Genomic DNA, 21,114 nt, shown 5'->3' on the forward strand with positions numbered 1-21,114 from the left:
AAAATGTAGTGTAAAAATGCTCTGCTGAATTGCTCAGCTGGCTAGGCAATCTAGAAGGGCATTCCTAAATATAGTGTTAAAAATGCTCAGCTTGCTAGGCAATCCAGCAGAGCATTCCTAAATAGAGTGTAAAAATGCTCTGCTGGCAAGCTCAGCTTGCTAAGCAATCTAGCAGAGCGTTCCATAATATAGTGCGAAAAATGCTCTGCTGGTATGCTCAGCTAGCTAAGCAATCTAGCAGGGCATTCCTAAATATAGTGTTAAAAATGTTCAGCTGGCTAGGCAATCCAGCAAAGCATTCTGAAAATTAGTGTAAAAATGTTCTGCCGGAATGCTGAGCTGTCTAGGCAAACTAACAGGGCATTCTTAAATAAAGTATAAATTTCGTTGGTCTGCAACTGATTATTTGGCACTCGTAGACTTTCTAAAATATTTAGTGCCAATGCACATAATGACATTTTTTACTTCTACGGGACCCTTAAGTGTCTATTTCTTTGGTCTCCGACTGATTCTGGGACGATCGCAGACTTTCAGGAATTTTTGGTGTTAATGCAGATAATGACATTTGTGAATTTTTAGGACCATCCAGGGTCCATTTCGTTGGTCTGCGAATGTTTCTGGAACACTCGCAGACTTTCAGAAATTTTCGGTGCCAATGGAGATAATGACATTTTTACTTCAAAAGGACCCTCCCGAGTCTATTTCGTTGGTCTGCCACTGATTCTGAGTCACTCGCAGACTTTCAGGAATTTTGGTGTCAATGCAGAAAATTATATTTCTGACGTTTTGGGACCTTTCTGAATCCATTTTTTGGGTCTGCGACTGATTCTGAGGCACTCACAGACTTTCAGGAATTTTTGATGTCAAGGCAGAAAATGACATTTTTTACTTCTAGGGAACATCCAGGGTCCATTGTTTTGGTCTGCGACTTAATCTTTGACAGTCGCAGACTTTCAGGAATTGTTGGTGCCAATAGAGATAATTACAATTTATGACATTTTTGACCATCCAGAGTCTATTTCGTTGGTCTGCGACTGATTATTGGGCACTTGCAGACTTTCAGGAATTTTTGGTGCTAATGCAGATAATGACATTTTAGGGTAAAAATGCTCTGCTTATGACTAAGGGGTCCTTCAAAGTAAAAAAGTCATGATCTGCAATGGCACTAAACATCCTGAAAGTCTGCGAGTCTCAAGGAATCAGTCGCAGACCCAAGAAATGTACTCTGGCGGTTCCCTAAAAGTCAAAAATGTCATTATCTTCATTGGCATCAAAATCCTGAAAGTCTGCAAGTGTCCCAAAATCAGTCGCAGACCAGCGAAATGAACTCTGGTGGGTCGCTAGAAGTCAAAAATGTCATTATCTTCAATGGCACCAGAGATTCCTGAAAGTCTGCGAATGTCCCAGAATCTGTCGCAGACCATAACAATATACTCTGGCGGGTCCCTAGAAGTAAAAATTGCCATCATCTCTATTGGCACCAAACTTTCCTTAAAGTCTGCGAGTGTCCAACAATACGCTGCAGGCCAATGAAATGGACTCTTAAATGTCCCTAGAAGTCAAAATTATGATTATTTCCATTGGTACCAACCATTCCTGAAAGTCTGCGAGTGTCCAAGAATCAGTCGCAGACGACCAAAATGGACTCTTGAGGGTCCCTAGAAGTCTTAATTGTCAATATCAGCATTGGCACCAAAATTCTTGAAAGTCTGCGAGTGTCCTTCAAAAAGTCGCAGAACAATGGAATAGTCTCTTAAAGGTCCTTAAAAGTCAAAAATATCATTATTTCTATTGGCACCGAAAATACCTGAAAGTCTGCGAGTGCCTCAGAATTGCCTAGAAGTCGAAAATGTCAATAAAACTTTTGCAACAATAAATCCTGGAACTCAGAATTAGTCTGCCAACTGAGCATTCCACCAGAGCATTTTTACACTATATTTCGGAATGCCCTGCTAGATTGCCTAGCCAGCTTATCATTTCACCAGAGCATTTTTACACCATATTAAGTAATGCCCTGCTAGATTGCCTAGCCAGCTGAGCATTCCACCAGAGCATTTTTTCACTATATTAAGGAATGCTCTGCTATAGTGCCTAGCCAGCTGAGCATTCCAGCAGAGCATTTTTACACTATATCTAGTAATGCTCTGCTAGATTGCCTAGCCAGCTGAGCATTCCACCAGATCATTTTTTCACCATATTAAGGAATGCTCTGCTATTGTGCCTAGCCAGCTGAGCATTCCTGCAGAGCATTTTAACACTTTATTTAGTAATGCCCTGCTAGATTGCCTAGCCAGCTTAGCATTCCAGCAGAGCATTTTTACACTATATTTCGTAATGCTCTGCTAGATTGCCTAGCAGCTTAGCATTCCACCAGAGCATTTTTACACTATATTTAGGAATGCCCTGCTAGATTGCCTAGCCAGCTTAGCATTCCAGCAGAGCATTTTTACACTATATTTAGCAATGCCCTGCTAGATTGCCTAGCCAGCTTAGCATTCAAGCAGAGCATTTTTACACTATATTTAGTAATGCCCTGCTAGATTGCCTAGCCAGCTTAGCATTCCAGAAAAGCATTTGTTCACTATATTTAGTAATGCTCTGCTAGATTGCCTAGCCAGCTTAGCATTCCAGCAGAGCATTTTTACACTGTATTTAGTAATGTCCTGCTAGATTGCCTAGCCAGCTTAGCATTCCAGCAGAGCATTTTTACACTATATTTAGTAATGCCCTGCTAGATTGCCTAGCCAGCTTAGCATTCCAGAAAAGCATTTGTTCACTATATTTAGTAATGCTCTGCTAGATTGCCTAGCCAGCTTAGCATTCCAGCAGAGCATTTTTACACTGTATTTAGTAATGTCCTGCTAGATTGCCTAGCCAGCTTAGCATTCCAGCAGAGCATTTTTACACTGTATTTAGTAATGCTCTGCTAGATTGCCTAGCCAGCTTAGCATTCCAGCAAAGCATTTTTTTCACTATATTTAGGAATGTCCTGCTAGATTGCCTAGCCAGCTTAGCATTCCAGCAGAGCATTTTTACACTATATTTAGTAATGCCCTGCTAGATTGCCAAGCCAGCTTAGCATTCCAGAATAGCATTTGTACACTATATTTAGTAATGTCCTGCTAGATTGCCTAGCCAGCTTAGCATTCCAGAATAGCATTTGTACACTATATTTAGTAATGTCCTGCTAGATTGCCTAGCCAGCTTAGCATTCCAGCAGAGCATTTTAACACTCACTATATTTAGTAATGCACTTCTAGATTGCCTAGCCAGCTGAGCGTTCCAGCAGAGCCTTTTTTTCACTAAAGCTAGGAATGCTCTGCTAGATTGCCAAGACAGCTGAGTATTGCAGCAGAGCATTTTTACACTATATTTAGGAATGCCCTGCTAGATGCCCAAAACAGCTGAGCATTACAGCAGATCATTACCTTCCCTATATAAATTGAAATGCCTTTTTGCTTAGCTCACTGTTCACTGCTAACTTCTCACATACCCTGGAAGATTGGAAGAGTAAGGGATGTTAAAAATCGGCACCTAAGCGTAAAGACTCTGAGGCATGAACTCTTATCACCAAATGGTTGTTTGAAAGACAGTCTTATTTTTTAAATATGCATATCATAATTATTTGAAATAAACATGTAGATCTATATGTTTTGAAACTAATCTTAAAAGGATTAAATTGGTATTATTGTTAATGACAGAGAATCACGATACGGATATATAAAAATAATTAAATATTTATTAAGAGGAGGTAACATATAAAGTTTACACTTATACTAATACTTATTATCTGTACGGTGGGAGTAGAGGGTCTTAAATTTAAAATATGTATCTACAGTATGATATCATTTCACTGATTTCAGTGCTTTTAGCACTAACAGTTGAGCTTATTCACGTTTAGTAAACGCTGATTCATGCTCAGATTTTCATTTCTAAGACATTTGACAGAAATTTGTCTACGACTAAGCGTACTGTGTTAAATCAGCGTTATTCATGAATATTCATGATGATGAAATAGACACTGGTATTTAGCAAATATAAAGCTATTGCCAATCTTAATTTGTTCAGTTAAGTTCGTATTTATTACACTAATATAATATGCTGACTTTGATACACCCTTAGACATTAATCATACAATATAATGCATTATATGTACCTATTTCTCACTGTAGATTATTTTCTCAATTCATCGGCGGAAATGACGCGAGCTATTCGTCTTTTAGAGTGATCTCTCCTGGGAGGCCATGTCGCAAAATGTTAGACACTTTTCCGCAAAACAGCTTTTCAAGGGAATCAAAATGTATGTAAAACGGCACACCGTTGATTAAGTACTGGATTAACAACGGACCATTTCACAAGAACGTTTGACTCTTTACAATTCTCTGATGTATTCTTTTCTATTTACAATGTCCCATGAAAATTAAAGATGTCTCGGGTTATGACAGAGTTCCGTCAATTTCTGTCTTGTTGCCTGAATTCATCTCTTGGTGCTCATTAAGTTACATTACCATGTTTAGCTGCTCCTAAACATCTGCATATTCTCATTTAATTAACACGCCACCAATATTTCATCTGTCCTCTTCTTTACTACTGTCTTCTAATACTTGCGGGTCGCTTAGGTCGTGTAAAATAATGGTCTCCGCGCGCGTTCGATGTCGTCTGCATTGTTGGAGAAATTCAGATTTGATAAATATTGTCGTCAATTCGATTCGCCAAGAGGCGGTTTATACGACTAGTTAAATCATTTGGTTAAAGCGAAATAACTAGTTTATTGATGATAGGGAGTTTTATTTGATATCTTCTAGTCAAAAGGCTTCATCGCCAATTTGATGGAATCCCCAAGGCGCGTGCTTATAATCCCACCAGGGAAATCGTTTCTTGTGATTTATTAAATGTTTTATTCCTAATCCTTTAAATATATTCATTGGTCCAAACACTGATCAAAATGTTGCAGTAGCGGAGGTCGTCTGCGGAAAAATTCATCACAAATTTCATTGTCGGAAGTATTGAATGCGGTGGCCGCTTATTTAATCGCGCACAATAGATACAGGAATGTTGATTTTCCCGGGTAGTGAAACGTAAAACAACTTTAGGCAATCATGAAACAGACACGTAGAAAATAATATCGTATTACTTGTAGTTTGATTTTATTTATCTGTTTGTTTCTTTTTCAAAACGATGAATTACAATTATTGTAAGAAAGCAGCGAATCATATTTTCATGCATTTTCATTTACATTGTATTTTTTTCTACTAGTGTAATATCTTTACACTTAACCCTAATGCATTACCTCCGCTTTGAAGAGTATTCAAATAGGCTAGAATTACTGTTAACTACATTGAAAATGAGGGCCATGGGTTCAATCCCCAGAAGAGTCAACTTTTTTTTTCTTTCTTTTTTTCTTTTAACATTATTTATGTATCTCTCATGTCCCATATGGAAAGAAAAAGTGTTTAATTTTGAATTTTTAATTTTTATAGGTATTTATTGGCTAAATTATGCTAAATCTAGTAATAAATATGGTACCTGATATTTTCAAAGTGTAATATAATCAAAACTAGACGGTAAAAGTATTTCATATTTTACAAGAGCAACCAATATACTTTTTTTAAAAATTTAGGGAAACTTTGAAAACAGGCTCTCATTTGGGTAAATTTTAAGAATTTTTTTAATAAGACTCCCTAAGTAGAAAAATGGTCAGATATGTGGTAAAAATGGGTGGGGTAGGGTAACATTTTTATACAGATTTCATAAATTTTAAGTAGAAACCATAATTTTGCTTATGTGGATTGTTAGCTGAATGGTACTATTTGTTTCTTACCAAAAATTCATGGGAAAACATTTTTCATTAGAATGTTATTGCAGATTATTTAAAGGTTCCTCATTTCTAAAAAAAAGGGCCCTCATAACACCCTAGCCTGAGTTCAGAAAAGTGGCCATAACTTGATTTCCGTACGGTAAACTTTGTTTAAATTTTGCATACAGGTGTACTTTAAGGTATACATCTGACCTATGATGTCAATTCTTTAGTTCCTGATAGTGCCCATTAGGGTCCTAATACCTTAAGAAATGAGTGAAATAGCCCTGTAGAATATACCGTATAAAATGACTTATAGATCACTATTTAGCTGTAATAATTTTTCTGATTTTTAAGCTAAAAATCACTGTGCTGTCATTCCACAGGATTGTATTATGAACTAACACTGTGTCACTTTTATAGAGTTTTTTTTTCCAAATAATAAGTTTGAGAAAAGTCAATAAATTGTACATTCCACTGCGTTGTGAACAATTTCTGTCTTGTATTGATGAATTTCAAATAATTCACTGGTTATAGAAGTTGACAAATATCCGCTGTGCAATGCGAGCACTTAAGGCTATTGACACGACATCGGTTAATTAAGTGTTGGCTATCAGCACGTCAGGACAGGTGCTTGTCCAATGATATAGCGCACTCATTCCGATGCATGTCACATGACTGTGATAATTTAAGGCTGAAGAAATGTAATACTTTAATTGCATATTGTGACTTTGCAAGAAATTACATGGGTCTTTTATCATTTTAACGTAAAAGTCAAACAAGGTTAGCTTTTAAAAAAGCTAGTAGCGACTCGCTTCGTAATTTCTTTCCAGATGCGTGTTTAAATGTAAAAATGACAGTTATGTTAGCTGAAAAGACTTCAGCGAACATCAAAATAAAAGTGACATATAAAGTTAAGGAAGCCAGTTCTCTCAGTTTAACAAAGAGGAATATGAGTATATATGAAGATGTAAACAGATAGAATGAAGTCCCTATGTCTATGCACATTTACTATATGGCCTGTTGACCTTGACCAGAAAAAAAAATAGATAAGTAGAATTCATAAAAATGTCTCTTTATACGAAGTTAAGTTGTAATATGTTATTTAGTATTGGAATAAGTGACAGATACAAGTCCTAAAGTAAACACAAGTTGTCTATCAATTCAGCCAGAAAAGCCGGGATCCTATTAAAAAAATAGGATCCCGGAAATTGACCAGTTCAAGAATATAGTTTTCAGAAAAGCCGGGATCATATTAAAAAATTAAGAGATCCAAGGAATTGGACAGTTCAAGAATATTGTTTTCAGAAAAGCTGGGATCGTATATAGGGATCCCGGGATTTGACCAATTCAAGAATATAGTCTTTGATTTTTCCAATTAATTAGGCATATAATTATAAGTATTGTGATTTTGTTAATAAATAGCTCTAAATATATCTATATCCTAAGTTAAATCAATTTAACTTTCATTACATACAATAAAAAAAAACTTAACGTTTAATGGCCTTTCATTACGACAATAATCAACACAAATATAGTTTATTAGTTTTTTCCCTTATTATCTTATACGATCCCGGATCCCGGGCGTCCCGGATCCCGGCCAATAAATACATACACTAAATATCGGAAAGGATAAAATGACCGGAAAAAAGGAAAAAGAAAGAAATGCACAGAACCAGATGTCGTTTATGTTAATTAACCAAACGAAAACTTACTACAGAGTAAACAGGACTGGTTAAATAGCTAAATCAAGTCAGTGTAAATATGATTTACTGAAAAGAATCCATGAAAACAAACATTTTAATCATCAATATATCTTTGCGCTCAAAACAATACTTGCTGCTTTTTAAAAATGGCGTGAAAATTGAAGGTTTTTTGACGCTATATAAGATCAAATTTGATTGGCTAAATAATTTTGGATCCTAGCCCTGATAGATAAATTTTGTAGAAAGCTGGAAGCTAAGCTTCGATTAAATTTTTGGATTGATTCGGAGTTTTAGGTTGTTTCTCAGTAAAATCCTATCGTAATACCGGCTCGCCGTGGCGAGCCGGCATGAATTAATTTTCCCTTTGCAATTTACTAAGGCAATGTTTCACAGAAATCATTGAATGTTTTGGAAAGTTTTACAAACCCGTAGGAAAAAGTAATTGTATAGAACTGGTGACGACACAAAATGTACTGGTTTGATTATATTATAACATATACAATGTATGTATATTCAGTTTGAAGATCATTGTATAATATAAGCAACCCTAGTCCTAGTCATGAAACACAATTTGAGAGACTGGACTACATATGCTCCTTTGCTAAGTACAACTTCAAATTCAAACTATACATGAAAAACTGTTTCTAAATGCTCTCATGTATGTTCCAATTAGAACAGTTACAATAGTTAAAAATGACATGTTTAAAGAAACCATATGTCAACAAAGACATCACTTTCCATTCTCCAAGATTGTCTTCTGTTGACATGTTTGGCAGTTATCGTAAAGAACACTAGCTGGTCAACTACCAGATTTTGAAATATGACCGATGTCCTTTGTTTATTATTTCCAGGATAAAAAAGACAATACAAAGCAAATCGGTTCTGTCTTTTCTGTAAATGAAGTTAAATTTCTTTAGGGCAGTTGCTGAAGCAGGCGACTCTCAGGAAATTAATTTCCAGGCATGTTTGTTACATCTCATATAGATAAACATTTACAGTGTCTCGAGAAAACGTTTCCATAGTGAATTATTAAAACATTTTCCCTTTAGGACATAAGCTTGTTTGTTTTCGGTGGCTAGTGTACTTGCGAACTATTTTTCTATTGGCGGAAGACAATAAATTTTGCGAATAAGACGGGTTATACGTCTCTTTGAATAAACAACAGTTTGTTACAATATTATATTTGTTTTACTGGTGTTTTATTTAGAATCTATAACCTTTTTTTATTTTGTTCAAAACAAAATTAATTTTACTCTTGATTTGTACAACTACCTGTAATTAAGCATTTTTAGATACATATTCAATCATACTTGATACAACATACATATCTAATTTATGATATTTCATAAATGCTTTTTTTATTAACATGATAGAGGATGTTTCTCTGGATTCTTTATTATTATTTCAATATAAAACAAATGTCATGGATATTCTGTCTTTAAAATTATCCAGAAACTCTTATTCCTGTATTCAAAATTTATACCCTTACTAACAAAAACACGCACATTTATCCGTTAAAATCGCTGAACTAATTCGTTAAACGGAATTTTCAAAAAGAGTGGAACAAACACAATCTGTTGAAATATTATAACTAACTCGACACTTCAACCGATCTTTGAGGCGCAAAGTTCGAGGTTCGAATTATTGAAGGTATTGCTTTGTCGTGCGAAGCATGTAATGTCACCGAGGTCCTTTCCTTTCTCCAATCTGGCTGGTACTGATCGGAGTACATCCGGAATATTGTCGTCATATCCGGGGGAACAGCCGATTTTGTGCGTCGCTTTGACATCGACATTAGCTTGGCTGTTGAAGGATGAACAAGTTTTATTGGCTTGTTCTTTTTTGTGGTCCATCCGTGCGTTTCTGCAAAGCTGATTTCGTTTAAGACTAGCTGCCTAGCATCTTTACCATTGAAGAAGGTTTCGTTGCGTGATAACTCGATATCGTCTGTGTTCCTAGTCCACTGCGGCATCATTGCTTGAGCTCTTGTATGTTTACATGCCGGAGTTATCGGTTTCTGATACATAGTTGACTCCCTTGAAAAAGCCGGCGCACTAGGTGGCGCCGCTATCCTTCTCGCTGGAAGAACTGCATGTCTCGATCCTTTCTGTGTCCACTCCGTAGCGTTCAAATACGCTTCGCCATCCCTCAGAGCTGGCGAAGCTTGACCTTCTGATAACAAAAAATGAGCTGAAACGAAATTGCCATGTCTACACGCTAGTAACAGTGCTGTATAACCAAGTTTGTTTCTTGTGTCAATATCTAATCCAAATTTTACAAAAAGTTCTCCAAGAAATTTCACAATGTTTGGATTACCACTGGACGCCGCGTGATGCAAGGGCGTATTCCCATCATTGTCTGGTTCGTTTATGTTAAGTATATCTTTTCTCAATATTTCTTCAACAATTTTCTCCCTACCATTTAAACAGACTAAACTAAGAGCAGTTCGGCCCATGTTGTCACGTAAACCTAGGTTCGAACCAGCAGCTACAAGAATTTTTGCCATCCTCGCACCTGCTTCCTCCTCAACCATTGACGTTAACATCAATGGCGTCCGTCCATACACATCTTTGACGTCAACACCAACGCCGTGTTTCTCAACAAGCAGACGTACTTGGTGCACACGACCATCAAGTACAGCCTGATGCAGGGCTGTTTTCACCAACCGTTTTGAAACAGGTGGTGGTGAAACAGGTAGAACTGTGTGCGACATCTGAAAATATAAAAACAGAATATCTAAAACATCTGAAAAACATCTGAATCATATGCACGGTGTGTAAATTGACGCCGAAACAGAATTTAGAGTTTTAACTTTAGACTGCAAAAATACAGGTCTGCATCTGAAATTGTAAGTTTCAAGTTATCAACAACACAAATGGCAGTGATGCTTCCCTGAAAGTGTTAACATATGGTTTCAATGTCATTGTCCAAACTGAAATGTAACAAATAAATATGTAATATCCACAAAAAATCACATCACTAAATTTTACGAAAACTTTGTCTTAATTTCACTCGATAATGGTGCATACTGGCAAGTTATTATCAAGTGATGGACGCATAATGCCTATATGATAAAAAAGCATACTCATTTCAAAGTATATTTGTTTTTTTACACTTTAATTTAGTTCAATGCATAGATTTAAACCACGTGTTATAATCTTGCCTGGTAAAGTCTAAAAAGTTGATCTCAATTTGAAGTGATATATACTTAATATATTTAACATTGAGTAATAACAATAGTATCTTGTCTACGTAAATACATTAAGACATGTAGGAGCACATTGACAAATTATATATGGAATTTACCCTCGATCTAAATCTCAATTTTATGTCCAATTATTCGTGAATCACACAACGATGGGATTTTTTGCACTTATTCTTCATAATATAACATTCAAGTACCTAAAACTTAACCAGTAAAATGTCCGCGAATCAAAGTGAGCATTTACCTAATGCGTGGGCATCAATGAAAGTCATCCGAATACTGTTTACTTTAGAAATTGATACTGATTTACAACATTTTATTAAAAAATAACGATCGCCATCCGGGCAATTCAAACAAAACGGCTTTCATTTTTTGTACGGTTTCGTATAGAAACCAATTAGATAGACTTCGATTATTGACATCGCTAAATAAAGGAGTCATTGTATTTCAATTGAAATATATTAGTTTGCCTTTTTTATGCAGTCTTTGTCATAATGATGCATGCGTTCAATTGGCTTCGTAAAAGTGATATGAAACAGTTTAAGAGCTTTGAAAGATGATGTTAGGCTCTAAATGTACGTGCATAAACCATTACCCTGATTTAACTGAAAGTGGTTAGCCTTTGTCGCCAGTATAAAGCAAGGCGAGCCTTCACATTCGTGCGGCCCACAAGGCATCTTATCGTCGGATACCCACGGCCGAACCATTACCATTTATGAGTTAGTCAACCGTGGGTATCCGACGATGAAATGTTAATGGTATAACAATGCAGATATTTATACTGGTGCCTGAATAACTTTAAATATTCAGCTTAATATCCCTAGAAATTTTATGCACAATTTCAGATAAAAAGGTATAGCTGTGTAGCTTCATAACATGAAAAAAAAATCAAAGAAATTTATTTTGGAGTTTAATTCCACAGAGGTCAGTCAATGTCAGTCCCGTTTAACCATTCGTCCTAGAACCCCGTGTCGAATTAGTAGCTTTACAATAATTATATTATGTCATTAAGAAATCACATAAGAAAAACAAAACAACGACCCTGTGATACTACTTAAGTCCCCATATTAAAGAGAAAGTTTGAAATCATGCATCATTTTTTTTCCAAATCATTCAATCATTTCGATACAAACTTACCGGTCTCTCCGGCAATTTTGGAGTGGCGGATTTCGACCTTTTAAAAATATCCTGGTCATCGTAATTCCCTTGCATACGGATTGTTTTTACAAAACCCACTACAAAATCTCCCATTTTTTTCTTCTTATACAAGCAAACAAATCCTCCAACAGTCTTTCTTTTTCACTTAAGCCTCTTTCCTTTTCATGTGTCTCTTTATCTTTTAAGATATCATGAAGCGATTCTAAACGATTAAAAGCACAATGAAGAGTGTAATATTACTTTAATGGTTAGAGTATTTAAAAAGGCTATTTAACTGCTTAGCGGTTATTCGAATATATCAAATCGTAATTAAATATATAGTCTAAACGGTATGTTCACCTACAAATACAAAAGCTATTGATTTTCAAAACAATTGATTGTCTTTTTAACCAAAACTGTGTTATCTATCTTAATGACCTTTAAACGCTGCCAAATTATAACTCCTTTTGGTCTTTAAGTCAAAGATCTCCGCGTTAATTTAACTTTATAATAAAGTATATAACTCCATTCAGCAGACGACATTTTAGCAAAAGACGATGTCTCCATTTAACTAACAGGAAAAAATCACGCATGTACTAAATTGAATACAAGTACTTTATTTATTTATGTAATGGGTAGAAACAACCTTTTGACTTCATCGAACGCTCCCCGTGTCCTTGACTTAAAATCCGACTTGTGGATTATATCTGGTTAGTGCCATGCGTCCTGGCTTTGACTTTGCATTTTCATTGGTTCGAGCTTCTTTGGTTTTCACTATACATGTACATGTAATGTGATTAAAGGTCCAATAAACTGGTTCATTTTATTTAAACCCATCTAAGTATTCAGAATATCGAATGATTTCTTTAATCCAATAATCCCGAACATTACAAAGGATTAAAGAGCTTAACGATAATGTATATCAGGAGCAAAATATGATTTAAAAATGGCCCTTTAATAACAGCCCACGTCAACGTTCAACCAGTTCAAAAACTATACATGTTCAATAATATACAGCCGGTCCGTACAGAATAAAGTGTCGATGGTTCGAATCAGTAGGACAAATAAGAAACCGCTGAATCTTACAAGATAGATGACAATGAGTCTCATTTTAAAAATATGAATGAATGGGCAATGTCGACATCAACAAAGCTTTACAATATAGGTATAGACAAACAATTGTTGTAAGTTATTAGCTTACATACCATTTAAGATATGTTTATAAAGGGAAAGAAAAAACAACCGTGTTTCCTTAAAGATGAAATATTACACTTTAAAGTGACATTATGCCCATCTAAATGAAGATAGTGAGTGAAATCAAAACAACTTTAAATTTTGCCCGAATTGTTTTAATTTTTGTATTTTACTTCGCAAAACATAATCAATGACCCAAATGACTTATGGAAAATTCTATAAATATCCTTCAGAATGTACATGTATCTGTAAAAAGAAAGCAGCAGTTATTTTATTAGTATATTTAAGGCAGTTTTTATATTTTATCCTTATCATTTTGTTTTGGTCAATGACCATTACAAATCCATCTCTGGAAATAAATTACTTATTAAGCTCCAAGTTACAATGGAAAACTGAGCATAATGTCACTTTAACTGTATGCTATTTTAAATGGAAACAAATGATGAAATAGACACGCGATTCCCTTTCAGAGCCTTACCATATAGTTGCCATTATTTTCCGACTTTAAAATATTTCACCAGTCACATCAAACGTAATAACCTCTTTGATTAATCCGTCTTTACATTGTTATCTCAATTTACCATTAAAATAAGGGCAACAAATTAAAAATTCAATTAGTGCAATTTATTATATTTTATATGAAAAATTAATATGGGTATCATGTCAAATTCAATGGAAAGAAAATGAATAGTGTAATAAATCATTTACTCTTTTTTAATAAAAAACCTCACTTTATAAATATGTACATGATGACATCACTATTGTCTTAATGATTGAATTTAAAATCAACATTTGATATGTCCTGAAACTAGGCCTTTATCTGAAAAATTAACCTTTCCCAATTTACTACACTGATGAAAGATAACCAATACATTTCAGATACCAGAAATAAAAACATTTATTATATACTTATAAATGTAATATTGTGAAATATTGATTGAATAAAATGCGTTATTTCATTTTCCGTATTTTCACCGTAAAAAAAATAATTTTCACTGCAGTGAATCGTATTTACATTATTTTCACAGGTGTCTTGTCTTTCTTCTAAATTCAGCCAGTAAACAAAATTAAATCTTTTAAAATGTAATGACAAAGAAGAAAAGAAAAAAGTATATAATAAACAGAAAATTCAAGTTTTTTCATTAATTTTCATCTCGTGGTATGAAAATTATCATATTTCACTCGTGGCTCTCGCCACTTATGAAATATTAATTTTTATATTACTCCATGAAAATAAATTCTGTTAGTAGAAAAAACTTTAATATCCTCTATGTAACTTTAGAATTAAGAAAACATATTTTTAATGTCTATGACACTATGTAAGACTGGATATCATTATTTGATATGAGCGACAAGTCACCTTAAAGGCACAATATGCTTTAAATATTTACTTCTTAAAGAACAAATGAATTTTACTATAAAAGTACAACAAAACTAAAAATATTTTGAGAAATAAGAATAAAATAATTTCTGAGGCAAAATGGGCCTTTAAATAAGTTATTTCTGGGAGAACGTTATTCACTGAACGCCGCAGTCTAACAAACCACTGGAAAGGCACACAGTGGGGAAACGGAACAGAAACTTAAAGGAAACTTCAACTTACTACCGTATCATTAAAATCATACAAAGTAATATATGTGAATTGTAAAAGTAAATTGGGCGGAAGACACAAAAAGGACAAATCATTAGTATAATTCACAATAATTCAGGACACACGCCCTTTCATATGAAAAGACATCTCAGAAACAAAGCTGCAAAAAGACATCAACACATTGTATAAGGAAAGAAGAAGGCTTTAAATTTAATGCAGTCATTATTAACTTTTTTAAGGTAAGCAACAATGTCAATACGCTTGATACACAGCTATGTCGTAAAGGAATATTTGAAAATGGAGCGCGTTACCGTATACTATTAATGTTGTACATTTCACCATTGGCCTACTAACTTGTGAAATTGTAATGTCCTTTGATTTTGCGTATTGTCTGATGGATTTCAGTACCCAAAAATATCTACATTCGAGTAACCGGATGTGAAGACTACACTTGCTGCAATGGTTTGCTATTCAGCCCATAAAAATTCACAGGCATTAATTCAAACATTGAACATTTACAAGCACTTGTCATAGAGACTCTATATCCATTTGTATGTTTACTATTGGAGCATGGACGCATTGAGGGAAAGCAGCAAATTACAAAAGCACAATTAAAAAAAAGTAGCAGCGTAAATTCAGCCTTTTGCTGAGGGCAAATAAAAGAACAAACGAATCACGCGGCTTCTGGAGCATCCATTTTAAGTGAATTACAAAAGTTAATAATTAGTTATAAAACAAGACTAAAATGTAACAATTATTTATTTGTTCTTAAATAAATAGTTTGTGAGAACGTGTAACCGACAGAGAAACAAAAGGTATTGCAACAAATGACAGCTTATTTGCACTGCCACCGTTGACGGTTATTGTGGCTTTCAAAAATAGAATCTGAATTGGAGAATGTATGTTTTATTCATTAAGGTGTTTGTTGGGTTGTTGTAATTTAAGTAATTAATTGATTTCTCTTCAACAAAACATAAAGGCAGATAACCGTGATATTATATTCATGATTTACTTAGTTTCAGGTTTACAATGACAGGTAATGTTTGATCAAAAAATATTTAACCAATGCTTTTATTATTATGTCAAAGAGTAAACGTGGTTGAATGATGTCGGTACCCGACTTCTATTCTACTTGTAATCGTTTAGCAAACGAAAAGTGGTTTTTGCATTTGATTGCTTGTTTGATCAAAATGTTATTTCACATTTATGATAGCCTTTATTTCAAAAGTTTCATTGTTGAGATAGTGTTTTTATATGTCGGGCAGACCTTTATTCTTTTTTTAATTTTAGCAATAACTGTGTATATTTGATAAGGTGTTTTGTAAAAACTGAGAATGCATTGTTAACATATGTGGATGGCATCAATTTTTTATATTATTGACATACACTTTATTAAAATACATGTAGAACCATAAAGTGACCGAACTTTTTAGTTTTTATGTTTGAACGCATTTGTATTATTAATGAAACTCTGTAAATATGAAAAAGTGCAAACACTTTTGACGTCAATATGATGAAATGGCATAAATGTAGGTTGGCTAAACCGTTTGCTATTTTGGTACATTGTGACTCTTTAATTTAGAGGACCATAAATATGGATTTTTTTTCTCTTTTATTTTTATTTCTTTTGTTTCTCAATTGCGGTATTTGATATATAACATATTTTACATATGGAGGACATATTTCGATCTATCAAGATTTATTTGGTCGCACAGTAGCCGAGTCTATAAAACGCATGATTTACTGCGGAATGACACGATTTATTTTGCGAGTCGCCAATTAAAACGAACATTTACATATATCGGCTAGACACTTCAGGACCAATTTTTAAATTCTTGCTTTATTGCAAAACATTTTTATTTACATTTTCTTCAAATTGAAATACAATGTTTTTCTTTCTACGCATACAAATAATGGACTGTGCAACTGTCTGTAGTTCACCTAGATTTAATATTGTGGAACCATGCTAAAAGTAAACACATTGTCTCCACTCCTGTTTTGCATTTAGACAAAACGCAGCGGTGTAAGGGCTAATGCATTGCATTTTAATAAAACATCTGAATTTTTCAATCTATTCTTTTGTTTATATGTACAAACAAGTTCGTTTTGAAGAAATTTGAATGTATATATAGTTTTTTTTTCTTCTGAGACTAATTGGATAGGTTTGTGAGAACATAGTTCTGGCTTCCAAAACTTTAAGAACCATCTTTTACATAGTGAAGCGAGATCACACGTGCGATTTTTTTTATTTTGTTTAGATTTGGTAACGGATCTGATGCCTTTAATGTCTGATACATATATACTATATACTCGTATATGCTCAAATTTGATGTTATATTGTTGGTCATTTGCTAATGAAAAGTTTATATATCGTTTATTAGGAATATAATTAATTATTGTCAAAGGCATTAGGATAAACCATTACAAGCGTGTCAGTACTGTTTATATATACATGTACATGTAAACAAGACACATGGTGTCGGAATCCTGGCACAAACGTACGCGTCATGTCACAGTATAAAACGAGTACTACTAATACGGACGTAATGGAATTTTCGTGTCATAATACTTCTCCTTTAATATCAACAACTGGTCAGATCAAAACAGACATTCGACTATATATAGGTAGCATTTTTTTCGGTTCTTGTTAAAGTATGCAGGGCACAGCTGGCCAATCCTTCGCAGCCATTTTATGCGTGCGTAAATTTTCGCTTGAATCGATAATGGCAATTTTTCAGCCGAAGTGAAAAAATGGTTTCGTTAATTGGCCAATAAGTTTGTTGAACCAAATCAGTAAGTTGCAAAAGTCTTGTTTAGTCATGTTTTAATGTTTTAGTAATTATACATGTAACATAAAGAGTGCATTAGAAACAAAACATATACAAATTATACAGAAAAGGAGACACGTATGTTAACAGTTTGGAGCAAATATGTATGACAGAGCAAAGTGATAGAATGTTTCGATGGCTTCATTGAATGCCGCCCTACCTTCTTGATCTTTGTTTACATATTCTTCTTTAAAGTTACACAAAACACATAAACATAATATATGCCTAAAAATCAAGAAAATATCAGATGTAACTGTAAAACCATGGCAGAATGTCAATGTTTTAGATGTTACCTAAATGAAACTGTAATTTAAGATAACCCATAATCTGTGAAGTAACAAAATGGAGATTTCAATAAGGAGTCAATAGTACATTTTGTGCTAGTATTTATTTGGATATACAGTGGAGAAAATACGTTGTAAGAGAAACGTTTATGAAACAATATCCTCTTGATAACGTATGCTTGAGTACTTTAGCTACTTGTATATGACAAGTTATAGTGTCAGTAAAATTGGTATTTTGAGAGCTATCACTCAATTGGATGACGTGACAAAACAAAGTAAGCTAAACCATTATGAAAAAAACAAAAACAAACAAGAAAAACAGCATTAAACACGTAACATTGAGATACATTTGTAGTTACTGATAGTCAATGAAAAGTAGGAGACAAAAAATACTGGTAGCAAACGTGAAAAGGTAGATATGAACGCTGATAGCGAGATGAGAATGCGGTGTCGGGGGGGGGGGCAAGAAAAGTTATTCACGTTCAAGTATATACACTATCTATCTATATCTTTTGATGAGTGCTTTACTCATAGGTACTTAAATAAAACAGATAATAGATCATAATATTTGAACAAACATTACACGATTTTTATAAAAGTTTTGATAGTTTATGATGTAAAATTACAAAATGTTTATTTATAAAAGCTGTCTACATAATTATCGATCTGAAAATATTTGGTAAAAACAAATCCTTCAGCTTGATTATGATGGAAGATTAAATCTTATTTGAAAACTTTTCAATACCGTGTCTTAGAATTAACCAGTACAGCATCAATACAGTTTTCTATACTTAACGAGTACAGAATCAAAACCGTTTCCTGAATTAAACAGTACAGCATCAATCTCGTTTCCTATAGTTAACCAGTACAGCAACAAACGTTTGCTAAAGTTTACCAGAGCAACGTCAAGACCGTTTCCTAGAAATTACCAGTACAACATCAAGACTGTTTCCTGGAATTAACCAGTAAAGCAACACGACCGTTTTCTGTACTTAACCATTACATCATTTAGACCGTTTCCTGATTAACCAGTACATCATTAAGACCGTTTCCTGTACTTAACCAGTACATCATTAAGACCATTTCCTGAAATAAACCAGTACCCAGTACAGCTTCAAGACCGTTTCCTGAAATTAACCAGTACAGCATCAAGACCGTTTCCTGAATTAACCAGTACAACATTAAGACCGTTTCTTTAATTAATCAGTACAACATTTAGACCGTTTCCTGAAATTAACCAGTACAGCTTCAAGACCGTTTCCTGAAATTAACCAGACAGCATCAAAACCGTCTTCTGAAATTTACCAGTACAGCGTTAAGACCGTTTCTTGAAATTAACCAGTACAACATTAAGACCGTTTCCTGAAATTAACCAGTACATCATTTAAACCGTTTCCTGAGATTAACCACTACAGCATTATGACCGTTTCCTGAAATTAACCACTACAGCATCAATACCGTTTCCTGAAATTAACTAGTACAGCATTGAGACCGTTTCCTGAATTAACCAGTACAACATTAAGACCGTTTCCTGATTTAACCAGTAGACAATTTAGACCGTTTCCTGAGATTAACCACTACAGCATTAAGACCGATTCCTGAAATTATCACTACAACATTAAGACCGTTATCTGAAATCAACTAGTACAGCATTAAGACTGTTTCCTGAATTAACCAGTACAGCATTAAGACTGTTTCCTGAATTAACCAGTACAGCAGCATCAAGACCGTTTCCTGAATTTAACCAGTACAGTATCAAGACCGTTTCCTGGAATTAACCAGTACAGTTCCAAGGTCGTTTTCTTAAATTAACCAGTACAACCTGAAATTAACCAGTACAGCATCAAGACCGTTTCCTGGAAGTAACCAGTACAGCATTCATGTGAGAAAACATTGTCGTAACCTAAACAGGGCTCAAACCTACGATCTCTAAGTTGAGAAGCAAACGTAAATTGTAGTGTGGTATGTTGTTTGATGAGTTGATAAAATTATAAAAGACTGTCATTTATGAACAGTTTTTTTTTTGCTTTAAACTTGCCGCCTTTACTTCTGATATGAATTCAATATTTACGATATTTAGATTCGTTTAATATGATATTCTGTAAAAGTAACTTTCCGTGCTTTTAATTAGATTATCTTACTCGTATATTTCAACATAAATGTTAAAATAAAGCATATGATGAACATTGTTTTTAATGTAATGGAAAATATAAATACCTCTCAATAGTTAACAGGTTGAGCAATGGCCTTTTAGAACATGCGTCTTTAAATCGTCGGTTGTTTATGCACGTAATTCATGTTCCATTCATAAATTTCATGTATTTACAATATTAGTGATAAAGACGCTTATTTAAATGATATCAGCTATTTACGCGAAAAGATTCACATGATACGATAAAAAAAACTTACCAGTTCTCGTGGTATCTTTTTCTTCATCTATATTTCGTTTTTTTTTTCATGAAATATTAAACTAATAAGACGTCAATGCTTTTGAAATTAAATTTCCAACTACTATGTATCGAATATAACAATATAAATCAAATATACCAAATAAATAATACTAAAGGCTTAAAATTGAACAAATTTACATTTACTTATTGCTCGTCGGATAATCCAGTCAACAACAGATTTAAATCAAATCTTTAAATCCAGTTTGCGCTATCGTATAATCCGGAGGGAAAACTTTTATAAGCTCTTGGGGGTTAAGGTATCCATGAATATATAGATTAACATAGGCATGTAAATAATAAAGTTTATATTACTTTGCTGTATTATAGAAAGGGCATTTCATGGGTTTCTTATTACATGCCATTGTAACGGATCCTTATTGATTTTGTCAAACTGTGTGACTGTTGACTATAGTTAGAGAATAGTAAATAAATTGTTTTGTAATTCAATACCAAAAGTGCAGTCTCAATCTCTACAATTGAAAAGTTTACATAAACTTATCAAAATCTCTAAAAGCGAGAAGGCGGTTTTGAGTTTTACAACAAATCTGTACGAAAGTGTAAAAATAACGGCTACATATTTTTTTCACTAGTGCGTTTCATCTTTTTAAAAACACAATTACGTCCATTTTTATCATATATTCTATATTCTATGGAAATGCAGCGTTCGCGATTCGGCCGAATCTTAATGTAAAAATAGTATAAAATTGGTATTACATGCAATATATTCCTCTTTTTATAGAGAAATTTACACTTCATATGTTGTGACACAATGTTTACACGTATATGTGTATATATCTACTATGTGATAATTCCGTGAAAAAGCACTAAAAGTCTGGCAGACATTGTCGTCTGCTTAACCATAACAATTTTTGAGAGAGATGCTTGAATCAAGCTCACTCGGCACTCTCAAACTAAAGCGTTC

At 34.0% G+C, this 21,114-nt stretch overlaps 1 protein-coding gene across 6 annotated transcripts; it reads right to left on the reverse strand.

Moving 5' to 3' along the window:
• Positions 1-8,684: 8,684 nt before the first annotated feature.
• Positions 8,685-20,492, reverse strand: LOC132741630 (inversin-like). Of its 6 annotated transcripts, none has more exons than XM_060729842.1 (2): positions 20,331-20,475; positions 8,685-10,216 (listed from the first exon to the last, which is right to left on the reverse strand). In XM_060729842.1, the coding sequence occupies exon 2, from the start codon at positions 10,214-10,216 to the stop codon at positions 9,095-9,097; it is 1,122 nt and encodes a 373-aa protein (XP_060585825.1). In that variant the 5' UTR covers positions 20,331-20,475; the 3' UTR covers positions 8,685-9,094. The 6 variants fall into 6 exon arrangements, with proteins under 6 accessions (XP_060585825.1, XP_060585823.1, XP_060585826.1 ...); XM_060729840.1 differs by lacking the exon at positions 20,331-20,475 and adding an exon at positions 20,152-20,323; XM_060729843.1 differs by lacking the exon at positions 20,331-20,475 and adding an exon at positions 19,960-20,061.
• Between the last annotated feature and the right edge of the window lie 622 nt (positions 20,493-21,114).

The sequence above is a fragment of the Ruditapes philippinarum genome, unplaced genomic scaffold (assembly GCF_026571515.1).
Source record: "Ruditapes philippinarum isolate M1 unplaced genomic scaffold, ASM2657151v2 ctg592_1_1_1_1, whole genome shotgun sequence".
Taxonomy (NCBI): domain Eukaryota; kingdom Metazoa; phylum Mollusca; class Bivalvia; order Venerida; family Veneridae; genus Ruditapes; species Ruditapes philippinarum.